At 45.0% G+C, this 26,889-nt stretch overlaps 1 protein-coding gene across 2 annotated transcripts in view; it reads left to right on the top strand.

Annotated features, from left to right (window-relative positions):
- Window positions 1-18,167, top strand: part of FOXM1 (forkhead box M1) — a 32,662-nt gene extending 14,495 nt beyond the window's left edge. For both annotated transcript variants that reach the window (XM_055000106.1, XM_055000105.1), the window contains exons 5-8: window positions 400-528; window positions 7,108-7,186; window positions 9,755-9,924; window positions 15,822-18,167. In XM_055000106.1, coding sequence (XP_054856081.1) covers window positions 400-528; window positions 7,108-7,186; window positions 9,755-9,924; window positions 15,822-16,874 — 1,431 coding nt within the window. In that variant the 3' untranslated portion in view covers window positions 16,875-18,167. The remainder of the gene's footprint in view (window positions 1-399; window positions 529-7,107; window positions 7,187-9,754; window positions 9,925-15,821) is intronic.
- The last annotated feature ends 8,722 nt before the right edge of the window (window positions 18,168-26,889 follow it).

The raw sequence follows: 26,889 nt of genomic DNA, 5'->3' as shown, positions 1-26,889 counted from the left end.
TGTGCGGCTGTTACTCAGAAATCCAGACCGCCTGACAATTAGTCCTTTCTCCGAGCATGCTCTGGCTGCTTCAGAGTGTTTGGAAAGTTGGAGAGGAATGATAGGTTGGTGTGCGAGACCTAGAGACTGGTGGTCACTTGAGGACTGCAGCATCCCATGACATTTTGCATTGTAACTCTACTGACGGTGACTGCTTTCCTAGAAGGAAGCATTCAGCTTTGTAATCGTTCACCTGTGTGGTACAGTCCCTAATAGTAATACTGTTGTTTCCATGCGATGGGAGTCTGTGAATTAGGCTGTATATGGATAAAGCTATTTACGAGTGTCCCCAGTTTCATGTGAACAGTCTCTCTCTGGTATGTAGCTGAGAACTACAAAAGCTTCTCCTTTCCCATTCAGAACTCCATACGGCACAATCTGTCCCTTCATGACATGTTTGTTCGGGAGACATCTGCCAATGGCAAAATCTCCTTCTGGACTATTCATCCCGAAGCAAACCGCTATCTGACACTGGACCAGGTATTCAAGGTGAGTCCCTTCCAGGTAGGAAAGGAGGTCAGCTCCCCATTCCCGTGATCTGAAGTCTTTATAAAATGTTTCCATTCTCAGGAAAGGAGATGAGGATTGTCGGTGTAGAGCTTTATTTATGGTTGTGACAACATAAAACAATGATGCTGTCCTGGAAAAGACTCTGCATCCGTATGTTCAGGGAAAGATGTATGGTAGACATTGCATTGTTTGTAATAAATGAATACAATGCCAATCAAATGGGGCAGTTTCACTCTTGCAATTAACGTTTTTTCAGATGATGCATGTATATTGTATATATATCACATACACATATGTGCACACACAACACTTAAATCCCATTAAAAGTATTTTATTGACTTTCCCCCCCTAGTTAACGAATTTTAGTTCTACAATTTCAGGCTGCTGGAAAAACTTATCGACAAAGTATTTTTCAATTAAGGCACAGTGAGCTTCTAATGGATCCAGGGCTATACATGCTTAGCAAAAGAATGTAGACAAAGACCGTGCTTCTTAGTTTCTAGCTAGAAATATTACTGCTAGAGAAGAAAGTTGACATAACTGCAAAAAAATGCCTTCTACAAACTCAGTCTAGCCTGGAAGATGGGCTTCTACCTTGAGACTGCTGATGTGGCCACTTGAGTCCACAGCATGGTATCATCAAGACTTGACTACTGCAGTGCACTCCACATAGGCCTCCCCTTAAAGTCAGCTTGGGAGACCAGTTGGTACAGACAGTCGCAGTTCGATTATTATTAGGAGGTAGGGAGAGCATGTATATTACTCCCATTCTGCTGTCACTCCACTGGCTACCTGTCAGTTACTGGGTACACTTCAAGATATCAGCTATCACGCACAAAGCGCTTAGTGGCCTTGTATCTCTGCAGGACCACCTTTGTTTCTATACTCCACCATGGCAGTTTGATTTACCTGAACAGGGCCTTTTGCAGGTGCCACCTTGCCGTTGGGCAAAATCAACAGCTGCCTGTGCACATGCATTCTGTGTAGTGTCTCCCTGCCTTGTAGAATGGCCTGCCTGAAGAGGTCAGGAAAGCTCCTATTCCTCCTAGCTTTCTGCAAACTGCAAAACTGAATTATTCAAGAGGGCTTTTTTACTCAGGTAATAGGGTTGAGGTGTAAGGAAATGGTTCAGAGAGATGTGTTGTTACAGGGATAGGGACTGTAGACTGTTCTGCTGCGTACTCTCTGTTGCTGTAAGCATGCTCCTACTGGATAGCTCCATATCATGTAATATGTCATGTCAATCTGCTTATATTTTGTTTCAGCATTTTTTCCCTAGTTCTGCATTGGATTTCTGCCTGTTTTCAAATTTCTGCTATCCTTACCCTCTTGTATTGTTTATAGAATGCCCCAGCCAATGGTTGTATTGACTTATATTATGTAATCTGCCTTGAGTCTCAGTGAGAAAGGGACTAATATAAATAAATAAAATATAATCTGGGCAAGTGCTGCTGCATGGCAGTTAGCAGACACAATGGTAGTAGGAATGCAAGTTTTCTTTGCCATCGACACCACCGTAGAATAGGATTTCATGTGGGCTCTAAGCAATGTTTAGTCAGTCTGTTTCTAAGTTTCTGCCCCCAGCACTGAATTCATTGCCCTTCCCCAGTTCATTTTCCACAGATCCTCAGAATATCCAGGAGCTACTAGTTCTGCAGTGAGGGAGAAGCAGTTTTGGCAACTATCTGGGTTTAACCCCTTATTCTAGAACTTAAGGATAGCATTATCAAGAAACCTTATTGTGTCCCCTGAAACCTGCTGGAGTCAGTAGCCTTCAACAGTGCATCATTTTCATAGGTTTCCCCACCCATGAAGAGGTTAGTAGGTGGAGGTAAATCCAAACATCACCAGGTAATGGCAACAGAGACAATACTGGCTCTTCCACCCACTGATCTCTTTCCCAAACTAAAATGTCAAAATATTGGTGAGCCTCATGCTTGGGACTAGGAATGCGTTGGGAAAGTCACTTGATAACAATAGCAGCTATGAAGTTTGGTGCTCAGACAAGAAGGCCTCAGCATGGATGCTGAAATCCCCCCGGAACTGAAAATTTAGAGGTCTTTGCCTCTAGGATTTGGGGTACACTTGTAGATTCCCCAGTCTGTTTCTAACACTAGATACACACACTTGAAATAGATTAAGATGCTTGATAACAAGAGAGATTCCACGAATCACCATCATTCCATCTTCCTGGCCACTTCCCCTATGCTGGCGTGGAATTGGAGAGAGCTGGGCTAACATAGCACCTGCCAGGACATCTTCCTCATTTAGGATTGAATCCTGGCTTGTGAAAAGAGGAGCAAACCCCAGAGTCACATTTTCCTTGGCCAAAGAATGAACTAGAAGGACATGTTACTTCTGACACCCTATTTTTCCTTCCTGCTCATGTAGTTCCAGTTGTCACCCACATCCTCTTTTTCCGCAAGGCACATGCTGCCAACTCGATCAGGCATATATCCCTACCTAGAAAAAAAGTTATTTGCATAAACTTTAACCAGGACCCCAGAATTGCTTGCAAGGACACTAAACACCACACCTCACTTTAAAACGGTTAGTTCTCTTTTCTTTCCTGACAAGAAAGCTCACCTTCCTTCTTGACAATGGTTGTTCTGACAACAACATTATCTCTCCTAGAAGCTGCTACAAAAATCATGAATTCTCACTATGGAAGTGTGTGTCCTCAAATCCACTCTGGATGAGAGCTTTGGAAAGGGCGGCAGCCATAGTGTTTGGGGTGGTGACACAGGTCCCTCTCCAGCCTTTCTGGTGTTACAAACATCAGAGCATCCCTTCCCTCCCTTGGTCTTTCCAGGATCCTGGACCCTTCTCCAGTGAATGGAGCTGATGATCTAAGTGAAAAGCCCCTTTATTTGTACGAAGACAGCCAGTTGCTGGTTCTGCCTTCTTGATGGCCCCACCTACTTTTCTGAAGCACACGGAAGGGTGTCTGTGGGTGCCATGGCACCTAGTGGTACCCCACTGAGGCACCCTGATCTATGATATACAACAACAGCAACAACAAAGTTTATTAGCCAGAGGCCATCACATTCTTGAAATCAATTCAAAATTACATGATTGCACATCAGCGAGGGACACGCCATTTTAAAATAAATATTTAAAAGGTACATATTTCAACAAATACCGCCTTTAGAAATTTACTTATAAAATTGATCAGTCCCAAAAGCATAATTATTTGGCAACAGTATAAACTTAAAATATCCAAGCAATCATTAAAATTGTAGCTATGATATATAAAGAACCTTCAGTTCCTCGCAGTGCAGAAATCTCTCTAGTTTAGGAGTAGTGCTCTTTTGGTACCCTAGGGCTTATTATTCAAGGCAATTATGCTGATGGAAGATGGACTTGAATTAAGCCTTCTAAGTGTGGAACTGTTAGATTAGGAAACAAAAAATTTCTCCGACATCCCTCTGAAGTTCCTCTACAGCATTTACAGGACATGCTGCTGGATTCTCACATCACTGGATATTGACTATAGCAATGATCTGCAACTGGACATGCTTCTCCATGGAACAAAATCTGGTTGCAAATGATTCCTACTGTAAAATTAGGATGCATTATCCTGCAATGTGCAGATACCACCCTGCCAGGGGAGGGGGGCGGGGAGGAATCTTGTCCCAGACAACAGGTTCTCTGGAGTGACTGTTAAATTCCAAAGTAGAGTTTTGTCTTTTTAGACATAGAAACTGTTTCTGTCAAGCAGGTCAATGTAAAGTCAGGATCATCACAGTTTTTTGCTTGTTTGTTTTTCTTTGGATAATTGTGATCCAAAATTAATGTGGTGGGCTAACTTAACTTGGCCAGATACAAATTCCAAAATAAGCCAAATACCATTTAATTTAAAAATGTGGCTCTCCCTAAAGCTAAATGTGGCTCTCCCTAAAGCTAATCCTCAAAGTTGGATTTTAATGTTAAACTGCAGCAAAAAGAGCCACTGTGGCTTGCCCACCCCCCCAACAGGCTTCTCGGCCACGTGAGTGGCAGCCTGTTCCTTCTGGCATAAAATGTGCACAGGAGCAAGATAACATTTGTATAAGGTTCTGCATGAAAAAGAATTTATTGCAGATTATTTTGAAACTTTGTTTTTCAGGAGCATATATTAATCAATTTAAATGATGAATCAACCAAACATTACAGCCCTCATATATCTATGATGAAGGGAGAGGGAGAGAGCTAGAGCCAATAACACTCAAATAATAAAATCAGCAAAAAAAAATCCCTTCTGAATTTTAAAATGTATCCAAATCAAGAATTCTGCTATCACCCCCAAACACATACTAAAACAACCAGATCTTCCTGGAACATCAGAGGTGGGGAGGGCAAGGCCTCCCTGTCAAGGGACCTCTGAAGTGTGTATGTGTGCAGTTCAGAGAAAACCCTAGATAGATAGATAGATAGATAGATAGATAGATAGATAGATAGATAGATAGATAGATAGATAGATAGATACACACACACACACACACACACACACACACACAATCCCTGGACCCAAGAAGGCCCGCCTAGCCTTGACTAGAGCCAGGGCCTTTTCGGTCCTGGCTCCCACCTGGTGGAATGCTCCGTCTGCTGAAATCAGGGCCCAGCAGGACTTACTATCTTTTCGCCGGTCCTGCAAGACAGAGTTGTTCTGCCAGGCATATGGCTGAGGCTGGGCCTCCGCCGACCTGGAAAAACGGGGTGTATAAAACCCTCCCTGTGAAGGCTGTCCACCATCTTGTTTTAAATGTGTTGTTTTTAATGAATATGAACTTTAAATTGTATTTTTAATATGTTGTTATCTGCCCTGAGCCCGCTTGCGGGGAAGGCGGAATACAAATTTGAAATAAATAAATGATTGTATATGGCCATAGTCCTTCACAATCCAAAACCTTTCTTAAAAAACATGCATACAAATATAATTACATGCATATAAAGATAATTGTAATAAAATGCATTTTACCAAAAATGTAAAATATAAACAACTTTAAAATGAAATGGTTTCTAGCAGATTAAAAGGTAACAATCTGTATCCGTTGTTTACTTTCCTAGTCGCCACAGTTTCCCTTGCTTTCCTAGCAGCCAGGGCGTAGAGTGCCACCCTTTTGGAAATAAAAGGATCTGTGTCTGAGGAGAAAACCTTCTGTGTTTTGCTCACTAGCCTAGCCTCAGTCAGGGACAGCTTTCCTATTATAGTATATTCTGAGAGAGCTTGTCAGGAAACGGTATTTCCAGCGTGTTTTGTTCCTTAGAACCAAGAGGTCATTCTGCCCTGATGCTTGTTTGGTAACGTCCTTTTTATTCCTTTTGTATACCTGACCACCATCAGTCGTTGGATGCTGGGTCACCACCATCACCCACGCACTTGGAACCAGTAAGACCTTTCCTCCTGGGCTGGGCTCTTCCCTTCCCAGTGGTTGGTTGCTGCAGATGCATGAAGGGTGTTTTGCCTGAGGGAACTGAGGCCATCCTGTAGCTTCTCTTTCTTTCCCTCTTCTGTGGGTGCTTGTGGGAAAGGAAGGGATTGTTTGACCGCCTATATAGGTACCAAGACAGACTTGGATTGAGAGATGGACACCGGTAAGTATTTGCATCATATCACAAGGGGAGGTGGGGGGGACCCAGGTTTCGATTTTAAAAGGGGTTATACATTTACCTGCCCCCAATTGTATTTTTACTTTTACATTATTAGAAAAGAGCAAGAGTCTAGTAGAACCTATAAGACTAACAAAATTTGTGGTAGGGTAGGAGCTTTCCTGAGTCACAGCTCTCTTCAGATATCTTCTTCGGGGTATCTGAATAAGTTCATACCCGCCACAAATGTTGTTAGTCTTATAGGTTCTGCTGGACTCTTGCTCTTTTCTACTGCTACGGACAGACTAATACGACTACCCATCTTGTTCTTGCTTCTGCATTGTAATACTTGCCCTTAGCAATCAAGCCTATGAAGCTGAGCTTTCAGGTCCCCCTGAAGAACTCTCTCTGGAGTTCTGCCAGAGAGGGAGAGCAAAGGGGACAGGTGCGCCCCTCTCTCTTTCTATATTCTGCCAGCAGCAAATGTGGTGTTGGCCAGGTGGAAGCAGAGAACTCTCTTGCACCTGCAAGCAGCAGACAGCATTGGCTGACCCAAGCACTTCTCCCAAGAGCAGCTTCTCCTCTTGCCTCTGTCCCTCTCCTCCTGCCACAGCCCTCTTGCATGCACAACTTGGCTTGTAGGGAACGTGTTCCTGGCACAATGGATCATTCATATGTCGTTTCTCAGGTAGTGAGAAGTTGGCCCAGCTGGCTTTTTTTTCTTTTTTTCCTGGCAGAAGAACTTTTAGATGCTGGAGGAGCTCTCTCGTGCCACCTTTGGCTCTTCGGGGCTTTGGGGTGGCTGTCAGCAAAACAATGCGTCTGCTTGCAGAAGACAGCAATACAGCCAAGGTGGTGGTTGGGTGCTACCTTCCTTGTCGCTCAGCATTGCTCTCCGGAGTCACACTCCTGAACAAAAGCAGTCAGGCAGTGGTGAGCTCTCTTAACTTTTTCCCTCTTGTCTCTCTTGACCCAAACCGACCACAGCAGCAAAAGCGGCACACTCCAGATCTGCAGAAGAACAGTGGCGGCACAGCGGGGAGCAAGAGCCAGCCGCAGCCTGCACGTGAGTGTGTGCTCTGCCCTTCTGCTCATCCCATCAAAACTGTCTTCCCCAGGGGTCATTTTGTAGAAAAAGAGCTGGAGAAGCTCATTAGCATAACCCATCAGCATAACTCATTAGCATATGCCATGCCCCTTACCATCACTGGAAGTGTGTCATTAGCATAACTGATTTGCATATGCCACACCCCCTGACATCACCTATCCTGGCTGTTTTGGACCCAATCCTGTCCATTCAGGGCCAAAATTGGTCCCAAAATGGCAAAAGGGGGCTGAAAATGGCTGAAAGGGGGCCCAAAATGGTCAGGATCGGCCTGCTGCTGAGCGGGAGAGTGATCCACCACCCATCAGAGGCCCGATCCAGGCCAAAATGGTCCCCAAATGGCCGAGAGTAAGATGGGCGGGGCCATCTGTCATGTGACCTCTTTGGGGAGCTACCGGAACTGCGTTCCTGCGCGTTCCCCCTCGAAATGAGCCCTGGTCTTCCCTAAAGGATAATGGGTGGAATGGTGGCTTGGCAAGGACATGGTCTACTCATTTGGGGGTATTTACGTGATTAGTATGTGAAGGATTGATGGGTAGTAGCCATGAAGAAGCAAGTCAGGAAGGAGAGGTGAACACACCAATAATTCTAACAAGCCTCAAGGGATGCAAAGTAGAAATACATGTTAGTGTTGGACTGAATTCTTTGCCTGAGAGAAAACTCCCACAGAACCCAGCAGTGCCTGACGGCAATTATCCAGGGGAAGCACATTGTAGACGGTCCCCGTTTCAATCCTTGGTTAAAGATTCCCAGATAGCATCGTGTGATGGAGAGAATGGGATAGAAAGAGCAAGTAAACAAATAAATAGCAGGACTTGAAAAGACCTTCTCAAGGAACCTGACAGAGAGGCTTCCAGACAGAGCAGATAGGTCTGGTCACTGTTCTAACTCCTGACAAGGCCATTTCAAACACTTAAGACCCCTTCAGGCTCCCACCCCTGCCTCTTCACGGAGCGTTACAAGCCCCATTAGCTATGTAAGGACTGGAATTTCCTGTGTCTGTGTGTGGAGCCACTCTAAATTTCATGAGATAAAGGAACAAAAGGGATTGTAAACTCATTTTATTTATTAGGTTTTTCTGAAATCCTATCTTTTCTGTGAGGAAGTCAGGATAATCCCCCTCCCCCACTTTATCCTCACAAGTATGTGAAGCTGAGAGGGAATAAGGGGCCAGAAGCCACCCAGAGATCTGTATAACAAAACTTAGACCCACTTGATTGTGAGTCTCCCTGTGCACAACCACTACGGTACACTGGTTCTGGGCTGTTCAGTTCCAGGTAGAATTTAAAAAAAGGTGCTCTAGAGTCCTGTAATCCAGAGGATATACAGGAATTTACAAGCCAGTTAGCTGAGTTAACAGACACACAGAGAGGGATGATCCTGTGGGCGTTAAATGATTAGGCTACTAAAAAGCTTTTTAACAAAGTCCCGCACCAAAGTCTCCCAAGTAAATTTAGCAATCATGGGGTAAAAGGACAGATCCTCTTGTGAATTAGTAACTAGGGATAATAGAAATCAGGGAGTAGGAGCACAGCAACAGCGTGAAATTAGCCAATAGTTTTCTTTTTTATGAATCATTAAAGTGATACAAACGGAAAAGAAAAGCAACAATGGTGTCCATATCTGTATTAACCAGGTGACGTACACTAATATTAGTAAGACTAAAAAACACCAGTAAATGCTAAAACATGGGCAAGGAATCTCCTTCCACGAATAGAAGTTACACCAAAGGGATGGCACGTTTGGATTCGATGCAGTGCTAGCAAACAGACCCTTGAAATGAAAGTAATGTGAAAACCTGTCCTTATTTCATGGTCTGAATTCTTCAGATACCATTTCACATCTATTAAGACTACGCATTCACATTTTAGAAGTTATTAATAAGTAAAATCGTCAAGTCGCTACAAAATGTAATAAACAGGCAAGAGTCCAATTTTTTACAAATACGTTTGCATCCTGTATTTTTCTCTAACTCTTATAACATTTTGCCATCATCCCATAATCCCGCAATCCTCAGATTGAAGGAAATGTCAGTTGCCTTTGCTATTATGCTTAAACAATTCTAGTTGCAGCAATCTAATATAGAAAAGGGGTTCTTTGTCTCTAGACCATTCTCTTTGCCTGGCTTACGTCAGAAAGCAAAGCAGTAGATCCAGACTGTTGGTATTTCAGAATTCTTCCTATTACCGTCTGAAATTCTCTCAAAATTTCCTAGCAAAAGGGGCTATTAGAAATGAAAACATTCCACACACTCCATCCCAACTTTCTGGCATTTCCAACAACCTGTGTTACCGTTTTTATCTATCTTGTTTGAAGTGGCGGCTGTAACCTTGTAAGCTTTTTAAAGAGATTTTTTTTTTTACATCCCTACTTTCCAAAGATGTTTCTGAATATCCATAGATGCTTGATTTTCTGAAAACGAGAAGAGTTCAATGCACTAAATTGTCGTGATGGTTGATCTGCTGGGGGTGGGTGGTGGGTGGGAGGCGCCAACTTTGAATGCTGCCGATCTCTCTGCTTCTTTCTCAGGACGCAAAATGAAGCCGTTGCTGCCCCGTGTCAATTCTTATCTGGTTCCAATCCAGTTTCCTCTGAGTCAGTCTCTCATCCTTCAGCCTTCTGCCAAGATTTCGCTGCCTGTCTCCCAAAGTGTCTCTGATCCTGCCCAGAGCTGCAAGAGGGTACGCATTGCTCCAAAGGTCAGTCGGAACTACAATCATTCTGCTCTTCTTTCCAATCAGTCTTCTTAGGACTCTTTTACTCCAAACCTATTTACTGACTGTTGCTAAACTTCTGTGTATCTTAGACTATCTCTAGCTTGCCTGTCCAGGTCTGGATCCCCCCCCTCCTCATTTCTGGAGTGTGAACAGTTAAAAATTTCTTTTTCTAGTATTTCATCTGTATGTACTTGGCCATTTACACTCACGGTTTCATGCTCCATCTTTATTGGATAGTAAAGTAAATGGTATTTAGAAAAGTCTAGCTTGGACTTTTTAAAAAGTTTACCAGGCATGAGTTTTCATTGGAAACTAGCAACTTTATCGGAGGCGAGTAAGACTGCAAGCTGAGAAATGAGTTGGTGGAATGTTTCTGCAAAAAAGTTGAAAGGGACGTTAATTACTAAGGACTGTGCATGGAAAAACCAGAGGTATAAAATTCTCGCCTATTACATCATGTGAGAAGGAGCTATCCTGCCTGTTCAAGCCTTGACTGACATGCTCCAGTTTCCAAATAAACTCTTGCTCTATTCAAATGCAGATAATTGAAGATGAACACCCTGAGGTTTCTAGTAGAATGACCAGGGGGTTAAGATGTTCACCCATAGAATTTCTAGAATTTCTATTCTATCAGCCCTGTCTGCCCACCACAGACACCTTCCAGGTATGATGTTGCACACACAATATTGATTGAACGGCATGCAGAAGCAGGCCAGATGCAAGGAAAGACAACATTACCAACCCTCTGGCTCTGCTTTGATCACTGGGCACAGCTAGCGCTTGTTTCGGTCTCTCGGTCTAGCGCCTTGATGCAGGCCTGCCATGACCTTGCTGTCCAGTTGCAGCCACTTTCCGTTGCAGGAGGTGCTGCCTGACTGCTGCCATGGCTTTGCTGACCATTGCCCCAACTGAGAGTAGTATTGGTTTCCCAAACAGGATACGATGTGCGATAGTGTTTATTTTATTTAGAGTGTTTACACTGACCTACACCAAATCTGCTCAAGGAGGCTAATTCTTCCATTGAGGCTTCTAAATGATTGCAAGAGCTGTCCTTTTTATGATGTAGTAGGAACCCCCTGGGTGTGAATCTTGGTCAGTAGATTATCTTGATATTCTTTTTCTATAAAGACATCTTGGCTGCTTCCTTGTGGAGGTTTCGTTATGGTTTGGCATCCACTCTGGAGTGGGTTGTTTTTGGAGCTTCCGTAAACATCATCCCCTAATAATTTACTTTCGATGATTTCCTTCTTCTTGCTGCAGGAAGTCTCAAACCTGGTTTGCCACATTTTTTTTTTTTTTAAAAAAGTTCAGTTACAGTGTGTGAGAGCCAGTTTGGTGCAGTCAGGGGTTTTTTTTCAGTGGGAACGCGGTGGAACGGAGTTCCGGCACCTCTTGAAAATGGTCACATGGCCGGCGGCCCCGCCCCCTGATCTCCAGACAGAGGGGGGTTGAGATCGCCCTCCGTGCCACATGGCGTGGAGGGCAATCTAAACTCCCCTCTGTCTGGAGATCAGGGGGTGGAGCCACCAGCCACGTGATCATTTGTGCCTAGGGCAATTTAAACTTTAAAAAACTCCCCCCTTGTTCCAGCTGACCCAAAGTGATATGATTGTGCGATCCTGAGTTCCACCACTGAGTTCGACCACCTCTTTCCCCAGAAATAAAGCCCTGGGTGTAGTGGTTAAGAGTGCCGGGACTCTGATCTGGAGAACCGAGTTTGATTCCCCACTCCTCCGCTTGAAGCCAGCTGGGTGACCTTGGGTCAGTCACAGCTCTTACAGAATTCTCTTCGCTCCACCCACCTAATAGGGTGTTTGATATGGGGATAATAATACTTTTGTAAACCGTTCTTAGTGGGTGTTAAGTTGACCTGAAGGGCGGTATATAAACAAATGTTACTGTTATTGTTATAGTGTAGATGAAAAAAATATCCATTTGTTGTCAGTCCCTCCACTGGACAGCTTTTTTAAAAAACATCAGGAGTTGACATATTGCTGTAGCATTGTAATGATCTATCTACAAGTTCCTCCAAATTCCCAGCTTTCATTTTTTAAGTGTCTGTTTGTTATGAAGATATGCCGCTTCCTTTTAATTTCTGCAAGAAAAGAGACCAGAAGTTGGTTTACTAACTGCTGTAAAGGTCCTAGATAAGTCCTAGGCATGCACGCGCACACAAAAGCCTGGGGGGTGGATGGCTGCAGGGGGCTGAGGTAAGGAAAATGCTGGGAGGTTTCAGATCTTGGAGAATTTCCTAATCTGAGGGCAAGAGAAGTCTCAGGGCAGAAAGGAGGCATTTAAGAGGCAGTGAGTGAGTGGCCTCATTGAGTTAGACTCATAAGAGAGAGCACTTAACTGTCCAGTCACTGGAGGAAAACCTTTCAGTCAAAGATGCTAACGTGTGGCTGCAGTTAATAACATAATAACATTCGATTTATATACCGCCCTTCAGGATGACTTAACACCCACTCCGAGCAGTTTACAAAGTATGTTATTATTATCCCCACAACAAAACACCCTATGAAGTGGGTGGGGCTGAGAGAGCTCTGAGAGAGCTGTGACTGGCCCAAGGTCACCCAGCTGGCTTCAGGTGGATGAGTGAGGAATCTGGCTCTCCAGATTAGAGTCCTGCGTTCTTAACCACTACACCAAACTAGCTCTCTTTCTAAGGCTTGAGCCACCAGCTCTATTTGTACTAACCTTACTCTGATTAACTACTAAGAGGTTATGATTAATGGTCTGGAAGCCCTGGTGCCCTGGAAGCCTGGATCTAGGGGTATGCACAAAACACCATATATATTTGGTGTACCCGCTATTCAGGTACAAGAACACCGGTATAGTATTCAGATTCGGGTTTTATTTGGGATTCTGAATATATTCGGCTCAATTATTCCCAAAGGAGGGCTAGAGGGGCCATTTTTCAAGAAAATTACACCAAAATCGCAGGGAGCTTAGTCCTGTCTGTCCATTAAAGATCCCCAAGTTTCAGATTGATTGGGTCAAGGGGTCAAATTCTATGGGGCCCTGAAATGGTGCCCTAGCCATTCTCCATTATTTCCTATTGGTGGGGGGGTGTAACGGAACGATTGCCCGTGTCTAAAACCAAGTTTCAACTTGCCAGGAGAAAGATGGATCTCTCTCTGGGGAAGCCAAAAGCAGTTAGTCTTTAGACCTGTCAAACAGATAAGTTCTTTGAACCAGCTGTTTATCAGTACATTTATTTATATAGGGTTCAATATTGCTTTGCAACTCCCCATCAAACACACAGACACCAATCTAGAGTTCGTTTCACTTTATTGAAAATACACCCTAGTTTTTTAATGAAGCAAGTAATCAAAATCTAAATGGCTATTAATACGAATCCTATAACAACAGAACATAGAAAGGCAATAAGAAATAAGTTCACTAACATTTCTTATTAAGTCCTAAGTTTAACATTGCTCAAAGTTTCTATGAAATACATAGGTAGAAATAATTTCTCACCTAGATTCTCTCAAGAGATCTCTTCCATCAGTACCCTGCTTATTCTTTCTGTGTTGGCAATTATATACCTAATCATATGCAAATATTTAGGGTCTATTCACATGATAGCACAAACAAATATTGATTGGTTTGACACTTCACTGAATATTCATAATTTCATAGTACAGCCTTCCAATTAGTTAAAAAATTATGTCATAGTCAGAACTGCAAAAGAAAACTATAAATCTCTAACAAGTGTCAAGAAAAGTTAAGTTGGGCGATCACCATTGGTTGAATCTCTGACAGAGGAACATCAATCTCGGTAGAGTCCACTATTTTAATTAATTGTCAAAGGATGAAAGCACACCTGTTGAATTACCTTACACATAGAAAAAATACACTGAAAGTTCATGCAAAGTTTAAAAGTTCATCTAGAGAGTATAGAAGCTAGGCCTAGTATTGTTCAGTATTGATTATTGGCATATGATCTTAATCTATATTGGCATAACAGGGGGGGGCATCATCCGATGCTTTCTGCAGGTCAAAGGCAGAAGCCTAAAAAAGAGCCTTATCCAAACACGCAAGAGCAACCACACTGCCCAGGCACCCCCATGCAAAGAGAACCAACAAAGCCAAACGGAACCAGTGTCGAGCCAGAGAATCCGAACAGAACCAAACTAGAGAATTCCAGCAGAGCCAAAGTGAAGCAAGGAATACTATTACAGGCCCAACAAAACCAGCGTCACTCACAGGTGCCTGGCAGAACCGAAGACCGATGCAAACTCAACAGAATGTCAAACCAAGAAATCCCAGTAGTACCAAGGCAGCTGGCCAGACCTGGCGATGGCATATGGCTAGCAAGCAACACTGACACAGGCATGCACATGGTAACAGTGCCTCCCTTTCCCCTCCTGTAGTCTGGAAAACCTACAGGAGAGAGCACAAGGTGCTACAACTTTTAAAATGCAATTCCCGGGTATTCCTGAATATATCTGGATAATTTGGGAATGTAAATACTGGTTTATCTGAATATACCTGGGCGAGAGAGATCTATCCACATATGCTTGAATAATACCAAGTACGTATTTTTAAGGCATCGTTTTAAACCAGATATACTGAATCTCACATCCCTACTTGGATCTCTCTGAGGTAGCCTTCTTCCCCCAAGAAGCACGTGGCGATCAGGGTAGGGTCTCAGGTCCTGCCGCTTTGCTCCTGCTTCACAATTATTGGGTCACCTTTTCTCTGCAGGCCACTCAAAGCCAGAATACACCGTTTGGGGCCCATTTCTTCAACAGAGGCTGAGAGGGAAGGGCTTGTGGGCATTGATGCAACCAAAGACGTGGGTAGGCAATGCACAAGCAGAAAGGAAAAGGTACTTTGTGTCATTCACTTGCGCAAGTAATAACACAAAGCAATACTGAGGACTTTAATGTAGTTTTTAACAAAATAATAGTGTACATATGGAACGACAGATTCCAGCAGGTCACTTTTTTTAAAATTAGAGGAAAGCCCTTGTGCCGGGTGATGCACATGCAGAAAAGATGAGAGGATTCAAGGGCTTTCATACCATTGGTCAGAAGGCGCCTGGATCTTGGTGTATGCATGCATATAGGATTGTGACTTTGGAGAGAGAGTTTTGGTTGGCATTCCCTCACCGTCACGCTCTGGCCCTGCCCTCTCCCTCCGTGTGATCGCCCGGTCCTCCACAGGGTGCAACCAAGCAGAGGAAGTGGCCACACAAACACCCCCTCCCCATGACCAGCAGTGCTTGGATAGCAGTGGGGTATGTGCATTGCCACTTCCTCCATGCAGTTGCCCCTTTAGACAGCCAAGTGAGGCAGGGGGCAGAGTATTCAGCGAGTGTGTGGGATTGTCCTGTGTGCCAGACTTGTTGGGAGGTGTCATCCTGATACTAGACTGAACTATGCTAGAACACATGGTCTCTCCCAGCACGGCACAAAAGTGGTCACCAGGGCGAGGTGATCCCAAAGGGCAGACTCTGCCCCTCGCTCTAAGCTGAACTTGGAGGGGCGCAAAAGTGGCATTGATTGGCAAGCGCCAGCCGGATGCAAGATGAGAAACGGACTCTTTCCCTTTCTTCAAGTCAACTAGAAGCCAGGGGAACGGCTGGTGGGAAGAAAGTGAGGCACACATTTCCACCACCAGGTTCATGGAAGGCTGTCCTCGTCCAGAGAAGCAGGTTAGCAAGAAGAGGCGCTTCTTTGCCTACGGCACACTGGCAGGCACATATGTGGAAGCATGGTTACACACGTGTTTAGAATGAACTTAAACAGCTCTCACACCATCACTGTGAAAAAGCCATTTTAATGTCATGATGTGCTTAACCTTTCCTTTTGGAACCAATCCCTTCTTTTCTGCTATAACGTATCTTCTCCCTTTCTGCATTTCATTTGTAGGTATTGCCAACTAGCGTGAAGCCAACCCCCTTCTCACCTGAAATCTCCATAAAAGAGGAAGTTTTTTGTGGGGAAGAATCGTCTCTGTTTGCTTCTCGCCAGTCCGCCAAGGAAGACGCGTGTCAGGTCGGCATAGAATTGTTCCCTGCAGTCCTGTCTATAAAAAAGGAAAGTGACTTTTTCCATTCCGGTGAATGGGCCCTTCCATTCCAACCAGCGTTGCCTATGGAAGAATCACCAGTGCAGGATGAGGCACAGCTGAGCTTGTTCCTCCCGGGACCCGAAAAGCAGAAGGGGCAGCTTGCAGCTCTCCAGCAGCCGCCATCCCAGGAGGCGCTTGGCACAAAGAGGCATGAATGGCATGAGATCAGCAGATCCAGAAGGAAACAGCACTTGTCCCTCCCTTGTCTGGAAGAGCCACTCCTGCCCCTGCAATCCAGCAGTGGTTCAGATTCATTCACACTAGAACACAGTTTTCCCTCTGGACAAGGAGGCCCTTGTCTAGGAAACGCAGCCCACCTTAACTTCTCTTGTGGGGAATATGGCCCATTGAAAACTCCAATTAAATGGGAATGTGGCCCATTGAAAACTCCAGCTTCTTCCACCCCTTGTAAAATGCCCACTCCCATCGCTTCCCTGTTAGTTCCTGATCCCTGGAGACTGGTACCTTTAGTCAAGGAAACTAGTGAACAGGATTTCAGCCCCAGGAGAAGCCCTCCAGTACCATTACTTTACCCCCAGGAGAACTTAGACATTAGCAGTTCTGTGAGACCATCCATGTTTGATTCCCCTCAGCCTCTGCTTCTAAATACAGAAGCTCATGACGTGGTCTTGGGACCGTTGATGAGCTCTCCTGCATCCAGCAACTACTCACCTCCAGAGTTTCAAGCGTCTGTCCTCTCTGAAAACTGCTCACTCCGAGACGGCCTAGTCCCAGATACCATGAATGACAGTTTGAGCAAAATCTTGCTCGATGTCAGTTTCCCTGGCTTTGATGAGGACAATCTGGGGACTGATCTCAGCTGGTCGCAGTTCATTCCAGATCTGAAGTAATCCAATGGCGCTTATAGATTCTGAGGTCAACTTCATGCAACAGGTTGTGCTTTGTTAACTAAGCCCTCAGCTGTGATACATACTTGGGTGACCCATTCATAGGGTTTGCCATGGGCTGGCCACAGGCTGCTTGGAGTTCCAGTGGATATTGCTCTGGGCTTGGCAGAGGACTGAGATTGGTCAGAGCAAAAGGGAAAACTCGGTCACTTCCTTCTGACACGTGGAAGGGGAAACCCCATTTCCTATTTGTTGCCTTTCTGTTTACATGAGTGTCTGGTCTGTAAATATTTGCACTTCGTAGAAGTTTGGGGGATCAGGTGCATCCTGAGTTTTTGTGTAAGGCAGAAAAATTGGGCAGGTTCAACTTGTCATTGGAAGAGTAGGATTAAAAGCTGAGTTTGGCCTTGAGTCTAAGTGTAACTAACCATTCGCTTCGGAGGCTTATGGAGATGCGTGTTGTTTTTAGTTAGCCTGGCCCTGTTTCCTCAAAGAATTTGAGGCACAGTTTATATCTCTTTGCCTCGAATACACATATATATTGATATGCAAAACCCAGCATTAGGGAGCCACCCTAGTTCTTTCCGGCCTTGTAGAAATAGCTGCTGAAACATTTCTCCACAGGATGTGTTTGTGCCACAAAAAGCTTCCATCACTTAACAAGTGAAGGTCCTGTTGAGCGGACAGGACCTGGGGGGGGGGGGGGAATTCCTTTTAACAGAAGACTGAATTGCTTCATCTGTTGACAGTCGAAGAGGGAATGCGTCTGAAGTGACAGTGTAGAGCACTTTCTCCTAACTAAGGTTTCCTGAATGGAAATTCTGACTTCTCCGCAGTGTGAGACAAGGGCACGAAAGTGGTCCACTTGCACCCTCCAGTGGCCATCCCAGAGCAGTCCCCATCCATATGGTCAAGCCTAATAGCTCAGGGCCATAGGGCCAGGCTACAGGCAGGTTTTAGAAATCCTGAAGCAAGCAGCTAAATGCTGTCTTTCTGAGCACCTCATCATACCTGGCAAAATTAGTGCTGTGGGCTTTACAGATGGATCCTGAAATCGGGACAGGAGGGGATGAAGTGCACTAAGGGTCTCTAGACATTTTTCTTCACATTATAAATATGTACTAGTGCAAATTGTGCCCCTTCTCTATATTGTATTTTTAAAAATGAAAACAAGTGTAATTTTGTATTATGAACAGGCAGTGCCTTAAAAAAAACAGGAACCGCACACAACTGCTTCAACCGTACTCTTCGTCTGAGTCTTTTAACAGCCTATGCAATAAAGCCACAGCAGATGCACATTTGAATTGTGTTTGTTGCTTAGAGCATGGATCGCCAAATGTGCCCATGGGTATCATGGCACCAGGCAGTACCTTTCCACCAAATATTTTTAGAAAGTGGACATGGCCAGGTGGGGCTCCTTTCTAGCATGGCTTTTGATTGGCCATCGGAGATCTGATTTGCTGTACAAATTAACATTTCGGACGCAGCTATCATTACAGTGTTGGTTTTATTCTCTCTCTTCTTTCCCAATGTATTTTTAAAAATTTACTCATCTCCTGCCTTTGTATTTCCCCTCTCTCTCTGCTTATGTGTCTCCACCTCACATGGTGGCCATTTTGTGGTTGCACCTACCACCCTGTCAGAATTCCAAAGGTGCCCACAGGATTACAAAGATTGGGGGTCCTGGCTTAGAATCTTTCAGTTGTCTTTCTCCATGTTTATGCAAGCAACAGGTGAGCTTTCATCAAAGTGAGCAATTAAGGCTGCAATCCCATCCAAATTTACTGAAGACAGAAGGACATGCTTTTAAATAAACATTAAATCAATACTGCAAATTTAAGATGGAAGGCACCAGTTGTATGTTGGTGGTGGCCCCGTTTTGGCCGCAGCAGCCGTCGTTCCAGGTACTATTTCTACCAGCGAGGGGTTGCTACATTTACCTGCCTCAGAAACTGGACCTGTTATACTTTGGGCAGGTTTGGCGTCACAAGATACCCAGACTGCTTCTGATTGGACCAGTTGCTGCAGCCGCAGGAGTAACTTTCAGACAGGATAGTGGAAATGTTGAAAGCCAGGAAACTCCACTGTAACATGCTCGCAAGCGGAAGTGGTTTGTGGCTTGGGCTGATTTGCAGAGAAGGCCACTGGCTACGTGCCCCGTTCCAGATGTTTTTGAGTACCTGCTGATTTTACGTAGTTCTGAGTTTTCAATCTCTGTTAGAGTCACACTGATTGTACCTCAATGGTCTCTATCTTTAGTGGTAGCTAAACTTATTACTAAGCCTTTTTGAGCTGCTAGCCCAACTATCTATGAAAGTAGTATTTTTAATACTGATAACATCAGTGAGACGGGGTTTGCGAGCTAGCTGCACTGAGGATGACCCCCCCCCCGCCCCTTACTTGAGATATACAGTGAAAAGGTGGTCCTCCGACCTAGTTGGAAATTCTTTCTCAAGGTCATATTTGAATTTCATACATCTTAACTCCTTGTACTTCCAGTCTTTTTCCTGCACCCACTTCTGATGGTGAACAGGCCAGCTTGAATGTGAGGAGAATGCTATTATTTTACTTGGAACATACCATACCAAATCATTTCAGAAACACGTCCAACTTTTTGTATGCCATTCTCGGCAAAACCAGGGTAAAGCAGCCTCTTCCCAGACCATTTCCAGGTGGGTGGTACAAGCCATAAGACTATGCTACAGGCTAGCACGCTTACTTTGTCCCGTTGCGGTCTGGGCTCACAACCAGATACCCAGCATCCTCTGCAGCATTCCATAAAGGGGTTCTTTATAGGGCATTTGTAAAGCTGCCACCTGATTAGCAACAGACACGCGTATCAGATGTTGCATAATGGATGTCAGTACCAGAAGAGATTCTGTAATGGGTCAAGCTGTTTTGCAGTCTCTTCCAGCGAGAGCATCACACCATCTTCTAACCCTAAATAAACTAGGTGTTGATGTACTACCCCCATACTGATCCTAGGTTGTAACTCTCTCTTACCCCATCATGTGTTCTGTTATTGACATGTTGAACACCATTTCCTTCACAGGAAAAGACTGAGGGAAAGTAGGGATTGAGCAGTTCTGCCCTCTTCATCGCCTGTTACAATTTCACTTTCCTGTCCCTGCAATGGGCCTACCATGTCCTTGCTCTTTTTCTTACTTTGAACATAAAGAACCCTGTTTTGTTGTTTTTAGCATCTCTTGCTAGCTTAAGTTCATTCTAAGCTTTAGCTTTTCTAACACTCTCCCTACAAGCATTGGTTATTTGTTTATATTCAGCCTTGGTTAGAAAGTCCTCCTTCCATTTCCTAAATGAGTCTTGGTGCCACCATGGTACAAATATATTCAAAGCACAGATTGTCACGGTCATATCTCTGAATGGAGAATATCAAATCTGCTAGCTGGAGACCACCAAATTTATTATCAAAATCAATCTTCTGTCTCATTAATTGACCTACTCAATGATTTTGCCAAAAAGTGAGTTTTCTTTTTGTCATGATGGAGTTTAAATTGCAACTTTCCTGACAACAGATTGTCTTTGTTATGTAAGCTTATAAATCTTTTGAGTCATGGCCAGCCAAGTCTTGGAGAGGCAGCATGAAGTCAAGTTTGGACTAGGATCTGGGGGACTCAAGTTGAAATCCTCATTCTGTCATGGAAGGCCATTGGGTAACCTACCTCATAGGGTTGCTGGGAAGATAAAATGGGGGAGAGAAGAATGACATAAGCTGCTTTAGGTCCCCAATGGGGGAAAAGGCAGGGTATCAATGAAATAAAGCTAATTGTGGATATTGGCAAAACCTGATGAAAAAGGAGACTGTTCACATGTCCTCCCATTACCTATAAAATGTGAGGTGTGCTTAGCCTGAACCCATCAAACTGGAGAACAGATAACTGAGGGCCACTGTGTTCTTTCATCGCATATATGTCCCATGTGGCTTGTTGAGTCACTTTGATAGGAAAAAATGGCCAGAGGCAAAGAGTTGTCTGTGGTCTACACATTGCTTCTCTGGAATTACAACTTAAGGCTATTTTTCATGGCAAAAAATCCAATAATTATTTATCCTACCCTGAGGATAAAATGGAGGGGCGGCAGAGGTTAGAGAATAGTGTACGCTGTTTTGGATCCCCATTGAGGAGGAAGGAAGGGTATCAAGGAAGTAATTAAAGGGAGCTGTGCATACTGACAAAACCTGACGAAGAAGAAGAAGAATCCATTCACATTTCCTTCAATTTACACATAGAAAGGAGTGGTTGAACCTTTCCCTGTATTTTTCATGTGATTGAAAGGCTAAAGATTAGGGGATTTTTTCCTCTACCAAAAAGGCAGCTAAGGGGGGACATAACATAGCTTTATGGAATGATGAATGGGGTGACCAAAGTGGATAGAGATTTTTCATTTTATCCCATAATACTAAAACTCGGACACCCAAGGAAGCTGATGGGTAGTAGATTTAGGATAGACCAAAGGAAGCACTTCTTTACACAACAACAGATTAAGATGTGAAATGCACTGCTGCTGCATGTCGTGATGGCCACTGGCATACACAGCTTTAAATAGGGTTGCCAGGCCCCCTCGATCTCCCAGTGGGAGACTGGGGCCTGGCTCGTACCTTGGTGGAGCTCGTGTGTGCGCTCCACCCAGTGCTCCTGCTTGGTGCGCGCTCCTGCAAGCGTGATGACATCACTTCTGGGACTGACGTCATCACGCAGCCCCCGTTTGGGCGCTGATCGGGCCCGTTGTGGGCCCCTGCGGAGCGCAGGAACGCTCGCACGCCCAACAAGGGCCCACAATGGGCCCAATCCGCGCCCGTTTTGGCACGGATCAAGTCCGTTTTGACGCGGATTGGGCCCATTTTGGACCTCTGTGGAGCATGGGAGTGTTCCTGCGTTCTGCAGGGGCCCACAACGGACCCGATCCGTGCCAAAATGGGTGCTGATTCGGCCCGTTTTGGCGCGGATTGGGCCCGTTGTGGGCCCTTGCGGAGCACAGGAATGCTCCTGCACTCCACAGGGGCCCCGATCCAGGCCCAAACAGGCCTGATCCTGGGGATGCTGTGCGCGGGGGCGCGCAGCACCGCAGGGGTGTGTGCATGGAAGGTGCGCGCCCCCCCGCTGGCCAGGTCAGTGGGGGTGGGGGTGGGAGGGTTTCTGGCAGCCCTAGCTTTAAATGATGAAGGAGAGGTCTATCTGGGGCTTCTAGCTGTGGTGACTAAAGGAACCTCTATGTTCAGGGGCAGTAACCTTCTGAATCTCAGTGCCAGGAGGCAACATCAAGGGAAGGCCTCAGCCTCTATGCCCTGTTGCTGGCCCTCAACCATGTGAGACTGGATGCTAGACTAGCTGGAGCACTGATTAGGTTTGCCAATCTCTAGGTGTGGGTTGGATATCTCCTGGAATTACAGTTGGTGTGTGCACCAAGCAAGTTTCTGTTTCAGTTTCCATTCTGGGTGATGGTGGCCTGGATTAATTCTGTTTATTCCTATTTTGTTCTGGTTCCGCCAGTTTCTGCTGGGATTTGCTCTGACCTTTTTGTTTTCATTTGTTTCGGCATGTTGCATGAGCTGATCTTTTGAAGCTGGGTGGGGAAACGAGGTTCTGGTGCAGCAGGTTTGACACGCAACAGCACCAAAATGGCACAGAACACAGTCCTCCCTCTGAACCATTGACCACCAAGTTTGAGAGCATGCAACAATATGGTTACATGTTTATGAACCCCGAGGAAAGATTGGGGAAGGCACTTGTCAAGGCAAGTGTTGAGTTGCACACTCACACAGTTCTTTTCGAGGGGGAATTGGGGGAATGAGACACTATTGGCCCTTAACAGTAAACCTCATTATCCTAAATCCTTTTGATCCAATGAGTTTCTCTTCAAGCACTTGAAAATTCATACAACAATGGACCCTCAGGAAGTTGAGTGTTGATGATCGCACACAATGGCAGGAAATTTACAGGCAAAGCGGTGCCGGTATGGCAGGTCAGCACGGCACACAAGCAGCCAAGTGCTCCATTGCCAATCGGCAGAGTGCGGCTGAATTTTAAGAAATTGCTTCTTAATATAGTGACAAAACCAATAAATTACTACCTTTGAGTCGTGCTGTTATGCCATGTTTCCTTGTGCCTTGTACTTTCATTTGCATGATGAGGGGCAAATCCTCCTCACCCTGATCTGCTTTGCAGTAGCCTGGGACTCCCTGTTTTAGGCTGTCAGCCTGTCCTTGCACTGGACATAAAAGCACACAGAAAGGGGGAGCTTTTTCCTTCACCGCAGGAGAAGTAGAGGGAGGATGACCCTCTTTTCTCCCTCTTTTTTTACTAGTAAAAGTGGAAGATGGGACAGGTTACTAACTGCCAGTCTCCCTTTTAGACTTAAACCATTAACCCATAGTTGAATGAAAATGAAGAAGGAAACTGGTGGACATTGCTGAATGAGAAAATCCTATTGGTGTGCCAGAAAATAAAGAAATGTGACCAGATCAATCCTTCTACATGGAATACTGATCTGGAAAGGCTTGGGAGTGTGTGTGCATGCATGCATGTGCGAGTGCGCAATGCACACTCCTGCTACTTCCCCATTATTTAATGCCGAGTTGACAGTTTTTATCAGAAAAGCCCCAAAAGACAGAAGGCTTTCTGAGCAAGATGGAACTCCTCCTGGTGCTCCTTGACCTTCTGTCTTTGGAGGACTTCTGTAGTCACACTGGTGGCCCTGGCACTATGGCACCTAAGCGAAAGACAGCAGCACCAGAAGGCCACTGAATGGGCATGAACCAGCTCCACATGCCTGGGACCTGCTCTTCAGTGTGGCTCTCCTGTAAACCAAGCCTGGAATACTGGCTGAACTCATATGGTTGCCTAGCAACGCTGAGGACAACGCTACAAGCACTCCTTTTATCATTTGGGTTTAAAAAAAAAACATGGGTGTCATGGGCCAGTCAGGGCCCAGCACTGTTGAGGGCTCCTTAGAAGAAGAGGAACCCTGGGTAGCTGACCCTGAACCAGCAAGCAAGCTGATGAGCCACAGGCTCATCAGGACCCACGGCCTGCTGCTGAGGCAGAGCCACAGACCAGGCCTGCCACAAGTGAAACCCAGTTGGTCGTTCCTAGCCCTCCAGCATCGCCCACATCCTTGGAGCACCAGAGACAAAGGCAAGCCTGCAGGAGAAACAGCAAAGTGCATGCCTCCTGGCCTGATGCAAGCTGCTTGCTGATAGTGATGAGTAGCCCCAGGATCACTCCTAAGCAGCTGGCTGCAAACCCAGCCCTCTGGTACCTAGCTATAAAATCTAGCCAAGAGACACCATCAAGCGTAGAAGCAACAAGTTGTTATCCCCTTGACTCTTGCATCGAATCCTGCCTTGTTTCCTGTGACTCCTTGGACCAGCCCTGGCCCTGCTCTTGTCCAACCCTGGAAATTACCTACAGACAACTCTTGGCAAGCCTGACCATGCTTTTCAGATTGACCCTTGGACTGGACTCTGTGCTTTCAACCTAGGAATGGACTTTGACAACACTGTTGGAAGTAGCCTTCCTGTCTGCCCCCTCCACACTCCGGCGATGCAGCTTATGCCGCCAGAGGCTGGAACCCAACAGTAGGGTTTTTTTAAAGCTATTTGATGATTTTGCAAACCTGGGGTGTTTTTCTGGTGGGCAGGAAACTCTGTCTTCTCCATTTATGGCTCCAGTCACTGGCTTTAAGTAGCCTCAGACTGAGGCTGGTTGGCTATTATATCTAAAATGAGGCTCTGGCCTAGTCCCCAGCATGTCATTACAGAGAGTTTTATCATAGAGCCCTGACCTGGATAGCCCAAGCAAGACTGATCTCATTACTCTCAGAAGCTAAGAAAGGTCGGCATTGGTTAGTCATTGGATGGGAGGCCTCCAAAGACCAGGGTCACTATGCAGAGGCTGGGAACGGCAACCTCTGTTAGTCTCTTGCCTTAAAAACCCCAGCAGTGGTCACTATAAGGTGACTACCACTTGAAGGCACCCTCCACCACTGCAATTCTGAAAGCTACTCGTTGTCATTTCCAGGTTGTCCCCTGGAATTAACTGCCAGTGACTTGCCCGGGGAAGCCACATAGGTTTATGGTCTTCATCCTCTGCCTGTGACTATGCTTACCAGGTTCTCTCATTTTTTTAAAAAAGTCTTTTTCCTGTTTAGCAGATTTGGGTGCAAGCAGCACAGCCCATCTCAAGAGTGTTGGAATCTGTTGCTGTAAAGCCCATCCCACAGATGTGATCTCATCCTTACTCAATGAGGACTGACAAACGCAAGAGTCAGATTCATCCATGCTACTGCCCCCTCTGACAGGAATCTGCAGTTGCACAAGAAACCACAGCACGTTGCTGGAAAGATAGTTTGTGATGCATGCATGCAAGCCACATGGCAGGGCCCCAGTCAGAAAAGCATGGGATGAAACAGAAGCCTTCACTGAGAATTTGATTGCTGGTATCTTAACAGCAGGATTCAAGTTCAGTGTCCCCTTAGAGACCAAGAAAATTTTCAGAGTCACCTTCAGACACTTGAAGAAGGGAGCTCTGACTCTTGAAAGCTTACACTCTGAAAATCTTGTCGGTCTCTAAAGTGCCACTGGACCCGAATCCTGTTGTCCTATGCAGACCAACATAGTTACCCACCTAGGTATCTTAACAATGTCTTAAAGAACCTGTGAAAGAACCCTAAAAATGTGGTTCTTTTTTTGTGTGAGTTTTTTATAATTAATTTTATTAAGACTATATAACATACAAAATTACGATGTTATATAACAGTAAATAATACATAACGATATATTGCAGTAACTCAGATTATACCTTTCTAAAGTTCTTGATGTGCCGGTTTGGATTAAACACCATTGCCAACTGAACATGCCAAAGAGGGGCACCTGAGTGCAGAGACCAGTGCTCTCAGAAAAGTAGCAAGCGAGCTAAAACCAGTTCCATGCCGTCACTAAACCAATTTTAGAGTGAAAAAACACCCCCCCCTTCTCATAAAGGGGGAAATGGGCAATTCTGTGACTGTGCTACAGGCTAACCAATGTGAACAACCCAGTGAAAGTGTGTGTATACGGGGCAGTTAGTACTGCAACACAACACAAAACAGCAAGACCTTCCTTTCCCACATGTTATTAAAAGATTTTTCCTCACCACAAACCTGGATTTGCATGTTCAGGAAAACGAAAACAAAAACAAAGCGCTCTTGAAACTATGTTGAGAAATGGAGATAAAATTTGCATTTTAATATAGAAATGAAAATCAGCATTGTTAGGACAATAAGTCAGCCATCTTCTCTCTTATACAAAAAAACCCTCATTCTGTTACACAGAGAAGTTTTCACTGGAATGGGTATGAAGTGATGTCGCCAGATCAAATGTAGTGCTCTTTATGGGTCCTGAAGTCCACCAGAGCTGCTCCTTACTGCTTGGCACAACTTTTCTTTAACATAGCTGGGGGGACACTCAGGTCTTCAATGCGGTGAGTGCAAGAACAGCATACAGAAGTCAGTCATGAAGATGGCGAATGTCAAACAAGTTTGTTCTGGCTTTCAAGGAAACTCTTTGGTCAGCCAGAATGCCTGGCTTCTTTTTGCTCTTCCATTATATAAACTCTTCCATTGCGCACTGAAGTGAAGAAGAAAGCTCAGAGATGGTGTGTGTGTGTCCCCCAAACTATATGAAGTGGGAAGTGCTTTGTACCCATCGGCAAAGTAACACACACGCCCTGCCCCCCAAACACAAAACACGGGAGCAGCACACTGGTTAACACTGAGGATGTTGGTATTTTATTTTTCATGTCCAGTGCTCATACACCTATAGCAGGGGTGGCCAAAGTTGCTTAATGTAAGAGCCACATAAACATCAGATGTTTGAGAGCCGCAAGACATGATGCATTGAGGTGACTTCAGATGAGGAGGTGAGTTTGGGGAGTGTTCTGAAAGTGACATCACAGAAAGGGGTGGAGTTTGCTGCTGTATGCTGGAAGTGACATCACCAGAAGCGGTGCCACTTGGGAAG

Source organism: Eublepharis macularius, chromosome 15 (assembly GCF_028583425.1).
Source record: "Eublepharis macularius isolate TG4126 chromosome 15, MPM_Emac_v1.0, whole genome shotgun sequence".
Classification (NCBI taxonomy): Eukaryota; Metazoa; Chordata; class Lepidosauria; order Squamata; family Eublepharidae; genus Eublepharis; species Eublepharis macularius.
Note: the sequence above shows the minus strand (reverse complement) of the source record. Positions and strands in the feature narration are given on the sequence as shown.